This window comes from Sinocyclocheilus rhinocerous, unplaced genomic scaffold (genome assembly GCF_001515625.1).
Source record: "Sinocyclocheilus rhinocerous isolate Xijiao unplaced genomic scaffold, SAMN03320098_v1.1 scaffold2264, whole genome shotgun sequence".
Classification (NCBI taxonomy): domain Eukaryota; kingdom Metazoa; phylum Chordata; class Actinopteri; order Cypriniformes; family Cyprinidae; genus Sinocyclocheilus; species Sinocyclocheilus rhinocerous.
The window spans coordinates 158,839-164,596 of NW_015665058.1; the positions used below are offsets into that span (position 1 = coordinate 158,839).

The 5,758-nt window shown below is 42.4% G+C and overlaps 1 protein-coding gene across 1 annotated transcript in view; it reads left to right on the top strand.

Moving 5' to 3' along the window:
- LOC107731103 (coiled-coil domain-containing protein 148) overlaps positions 1-5,758 on the top strand; it is an 89,295-nt gene that overhangs the window by 26,457 nt on the left and 57,080 nt on the right. Inside the window, exon 4 of the mRNA XM_016542095.1 lies at positions 1,110-1,213. Coding sequence (XP_016397581.1) covers positions 1,110-1,213 — 104 coding nt within the window. The remainder of the gene's footprint in view (positions 1-1,109; positions 1,214-5,758) is intronic.

A 5,758-nucleotide genomic window follows, 5' to 3' on the forward strand; every position in this document is an offset into this window, starting at 1 on the left:
GTGGGGGCGTGTTAGAACGAGCCGTTTTAGGTAGGCGTGGTTGACTCTTAACTTTTATAAAGAATATCTCTTTGGATTTGAGACTTTAGTCTTTGCAACTTTACAGATCTTCTTTATGCACTGAGAGCTTGTAACACTCCAAAGAGAAAGGAAAAATTTAAATCGCATCATATTACCCCTTTAAAGGTAGGGCAGGCAGTTACTGCACTCCTAGTGCCATCTAGTGGAACTACAAAAATAAAGCATGTTTTGAAACAACCTTTGCAAACGCCCTTCGCACATCATGCCTCCCCCAACTTAACATCACAAATGGGTCTATAAAAGTGAAGGCATTTGTCAACACGTAAAAGTAGGCTACTTTTATTAAATGGCCCATCATATTAGGACTACTTTTAACTTAAAATTTAGCTTGCCTGTTGAGAAGAAACATCCAGTTTCTCCATCTTGTAAAAACACTGCCATTGTTTACTCTTGTTTTACCCTGTTGTATGTCTCTGTGTATTTTGGCAAGTCTGCAAGTTGTGGATCATACATCTGTAACAGAATCTGAATTTCTTTTTCCACACTTTGGACTGAATGCAATGATTGGACAAACATTTTATGGTCCTGAGCCTTCCATGTGTATTCCATTTTGTTTTTAATTACTGCTTTGAATTGTTACAAATTTTACAAATCACATTGTAAGTGCAAAGAAAATATTTTTTTATGTGAATAATGATCAGTGATGCACACTTGAAGATGCATTAGTGACATGACGCTGCTGAACTCGTTCGGTCATCAAATCATCAAGTATTTTAGCTGGTTTAAATATAGTTTCTATGACACAGTACTGTACAAACTCTACCACACGCAGTACACTGTTGGTGGTGCGCAGTACATTGTGTATCCTGTCGCAATCACAAAGACTGTTAAAGCTTTCCCAAATCTGAGTGCTGGCAGTGTTTCACATTCATGTCTGTCCCATTATTCACTGTTCAGTCAATTCCAGATGGATAACATCATGTCCACCATTACTATTTACATATTTATTTAACAATTATTAGCTTGTTTGACTCATATGTCACATTATGAAAGTAAAACGGGCTAAAATGAGTTTGTGTGTATTTCAGGTGCAGAAGGTGTTGGATGCAGCTCAGGTGAATAAGGAAAGGAGTGTTCTGAGCCTGCATAGACAAGTGTGGCTCCAGGAGCATCACGGACTCAATATAGCCAGGTAGTACACCTGTGAATGCTAAAACTGCATTTTCAAATCTTTATTTAAAAACACTGGAACTTTTAACATTTGGGGCCAAATTTACTAAAGCATGGACATTTTTTGTGGCTCACTTTGTTGCATATGCATTTGTGAAAGTTTCACTTTCAGATGCAAAATTTATACGAGTAGAAAATAAATCATGCAATGTGATTTACTAAGGTTTACGGTAGTAAATTTATTGGTATTTGAGCCATTGTTTAACACAAAAAAAACAATGGATTTGGACTTGGACTAGAATAAACAGTCAGGAGCCCCGGAACGGAGCAGACAACAGACAGGAACCAACTGAGCCAAATAGGAGCAGAGCATAGCAGACAGGGCTGAGGTGAGCATAGAATGGCAGGCCAAGCTAGAAGCAGATTGAGGAGAACTAATGAGATAAACTACCAGAGGGATAGGCTGAGATCAGGTGGATAGTGCCAAGGGACAGGACTGAGTTTAACAAAATCAGTAAAGAAAAAAAGGAAAAACCAAAATGGCACTAAAGCCAAAGCAGGGTAGATTAGCTAATATTAGCATCAAGCTATAAGGTACACAGTTTATGAGATAGTACACTTTTAGTATGCTTTTACTCAAAACTCACTTTAAACCACCATCAAGGGTTTGTAATAACCTCCATTTGCGATCTCATGTGGATTTTGGTCATATAATGTTGTTGAAATAATGTTGTAATGAAATGTGTTTATGCGGTTTAAAGTTCAAAAAACACATTATTTTCCACATACTGTGCATTATTGTTTCTCCTCTATGCCCCGCCTTTTTGAAACGCATCGATTTTTACAACGCTCATCGTTCTGAAAAAGCGAGGTGTGCTGTGATTGGCCAGCTATCCAGTGCGTTGTGATTGGCCGAATACCTCAAGCGCGAGACGGAAATGTTACGCCCCTCACAACTGTTGATGCCATGTCCAGCCGGAGCGACGAGACATAAACATTAAAACCCATTACAAACGAGGCATTTGTTGCATCCAGTGGGGACATAAATACGGATTATAATGACTTATACTGTATTTTTACGCATTGCCTTGCATTGCGCTGCGTAAACATAAAACTCTGTCTGCATTTGTGATCGGAGAAATGACAAACAAGGTTGTCTGAACCAATGAGCATTAAGCTGTGTCGTCAGTCAGTCGTTTCCCATCATGCTTTTGATCAGCGCAGTCGGTGGAGAGCAACTGCGCTTGACTGCACAATCCGACACAGCCGCCTCGCCGTCGCGAGAGTGTTTTGGCACACGTCAGCATGACATCAGAGCAAGTTGGACGTAAGTCGGACACATTTCTAATCGGCATGCATCTCGCGGTGATCACCGGTGATCGGTTCTGCGCAGATTTTGCTCATCTCAAACAAGCCTACTCTCAACTACATGATCGCTCTCTTAACTCTCGCGATCCTCTCTCGTTCCCACCCCTTTATTCTCGCGATATCACTACACTACAAAGGGAAGCCGTATTTTAGGAGCGTCCTTCGAAGGCCGTGTCGGCCGCATCCTTCGAAGGGCCCGTCCTCCGAAGGATGCGGTCTTTGAATTGGGACACAGCTTAAGTGATGCAAATACATGTACATATTAGGTGTGTTCGACTTGAAGCAGTGCTGCGCAGACCGATCAATGTATGACATCAAAGAGAGTGATTCGAAAGCACAAGGAGCCATCTGCTCTCATACAACGATCAGATATTTTAAGCAATATAGAAATCCTGGCCAGGACGTGTCCGGGAAAAAAAGGACGTATGGTCACCCTAATTAAAAGAAAGAGGATTTTAAATCAATTGAGACAACTCCAGTGTCAGATAAAAAATTTTCAGGAAACACATTTGTCAGATGCAGAACATGAGAAAATTAAAAGGGAAGACAAAGCTGTTTATTCATCCCATAAAGCAGGTAAGAGAAGAGGAGTTTGTACTTTAGTTCAGAAAAATTTTAACTTTACATCTGTCACCTCCATGGACTTTTAGTTTGTTTTCTTCCCTCATGGATTCCCCTGACCTAGTTTTCCCTCGTGTGTTGATTTAGATCATTCTGTTCACCTGTGTTCTGTTAATCTAGTCATTAGTTCATTCTGTTCACCTGTTTTCTGTTAATCTAGTCATTAGTTCATTCTGTTCACCTGTGTTCTGTTAATCTAGTCATTAGTCCCTTGTTTGAGTTAGTACAAGTACTCCCCGTTCTGTTACTTATGTGGTCTGGTATTGTTTGATGTTATCCTGTGTGTGAGAACTTCTTCATCTTGTGGATTATCTATTCAAAGGATTTATTTCTATTATCTTCATCGTGCCTTCATCATCCTTGCAGCAGTCGGTGTGACAGAATACCGGACCTCATAAAAGAAAAGTTTAGCGGCATTTTTTACCCCCGTTTATTTTCTGTTTTTTAAAGTTTTTCTTTTATTAGAATGACCCACCGTCCCGAATTCCCCCTCCTCTTGCTGGAGCAGGGGGAGCTTCCTCTTGAGGTCCACACTTTTGTGGAGATTTGTGGAGATCGCTAACAGTTCCAGCTACCCGGACGACCTGGTTCTACATAGCGAGCCTGAACACCGCATGCAGAATGCGGTTGTCCGGATGTGGAGCTCAAGGGGATTTCGCCGCCTTCGTGGAGTGGGTGCTAGTGAGCAATGACTCTCCATTCACCATCGGTCTTGCCAGCCCCACTCCAGACCCAGAGCCCAGCCGAACATCACCCCGCAGGAACGCTTGCCCAAGCCCAGAGCCAAAGCCCGCCGCGACCAACGAGCCATCGCAAGCAAGAGCGACAGAGCTAAGGATCGCCCCGGAGCCAGAGCCTCATGGATCGTCTGACCAGGTGCGAGAGCCGGCAACGAGGGATGATACAGTGGAGAGCGAGGACACGGAGGAAGGCTCCGCCCACTGTACCACCGCTGAGGGTGAACTGAGGCAGGCCTCAGGGGATCTGATAGACTTTTATTCAGAACTTACCAGTTTCCCGTCATTATCCTAAATCTTTGTCTGTCCTGTTACGGCCAAGGAGGCCATTTTTGAGCTATCTATTTGTCCTGAACTGTCTGTCTGCCCCATAGCGACCATGGAGGTTGTGCCCGAACTGTCTATCTGCCCTGAAATGTCTATCTGCTCCATCACAACCATGGAGGCTGTGCCCGAACTGTTAGTCTGCCCTGAACTGTCTATCTGCCCTGAACAGTCTGTCTGTCCTGTCATGACCACAGAGGTCGTGTTTGAACTGTCTGTCTGTCTGTCTTGAACTGTCTGTCGGCCTGGAATTATCTATCTGCCCTGAACCGTCTGCTGGTCCTGAAGCGACCACGGAGGTTGTTCCCCTGTACGTGATCCTCTCTATGCTGGGAATTGCCACCTGGTGTGTGTGGGCAGAGTACACCATCCCAGAACCCTATAACGAACCTGAACTCCCACCCAGCCTGTTCTGCCAATAGTTAGCAATGGCCCTATGGTAAGCAGTGTTTAATAAACAGCTGTTTTACTAAATTCTCCTGAGGTGAAATTCAGTGCGGTCCAGTATCGTGATATGTATCGTATCGTGGCCTCTGTATCGTGATATGTATCGTATCATGACTTTGTTGGTGATACACAGCCCTAGATCCTATTGCTGGTTGGAGACTTCAATTGTGTTATGTCACAGTATATGGATAGGCTGCTGACTCTAAAATTTTGTCTCCCTAAAATGAGTAAGATGTTATCTCGACAACTTAAGGAAATAGATTTAGAGGATGTGTCAAGACAGAAATTCCCAAATATGAAATATTTTACCTTTTACTCTATTAGGCATTCATTATATCGGCTAATTGATTACTTATTCACCCCTATATCAGAGCTGAATAGATTAACAGATATTAAAATATTGCTAATAACACTCTGAGACCATGCTCCTTTGACACTAAGTTATAGACTGATATCTCGGTTATAGACCAATATCCAGGCAGTGGAGATTTAATTTTTGCTCAATGATAATGCATTTATCACATTTATAAAAGATGAATTACAGTTCTGCCTGGATACCAATGCTACTTCAGAGATATCCCCATTAATATTAAAGGACTGAGCTAAATGAATATTATGGGACTGTGCCTATCTGAGAGGGTGCTGTTAACAAAACAGAAGAGGGCAACACAGGAGATGTCCAAACATACAGGAACTTTACTGACATTAACTGATTAGCACAAGCAGAGATATCAGGTGAGTAGTAGCAGTCTTGAGAATGCAAGCAACACTTAACTGAATGGTAACAGTCTTTTCCTGCGTCCCAATGTGCCCATTTATACTACGCCAGCGGTTCCCAAACTGGGGTGCGCGCACCCCTAGGGGTGCACAGACCGACCAGCAGGGGTACGCGATATTTAATAAGGTTAGGGGGAAATGCCCTTTTTATAGGCAACAACAAAAAAAAGACCTGGAAATCAATTCAAATAAATTTTAATATGCAGTAACTTTAGTCATATAAAATGTAATTTTCCAGCAACAAAATTGTGGCCAGTGAAAATGCTGAGTGGCTAGTAATTTTGGAAAACCAC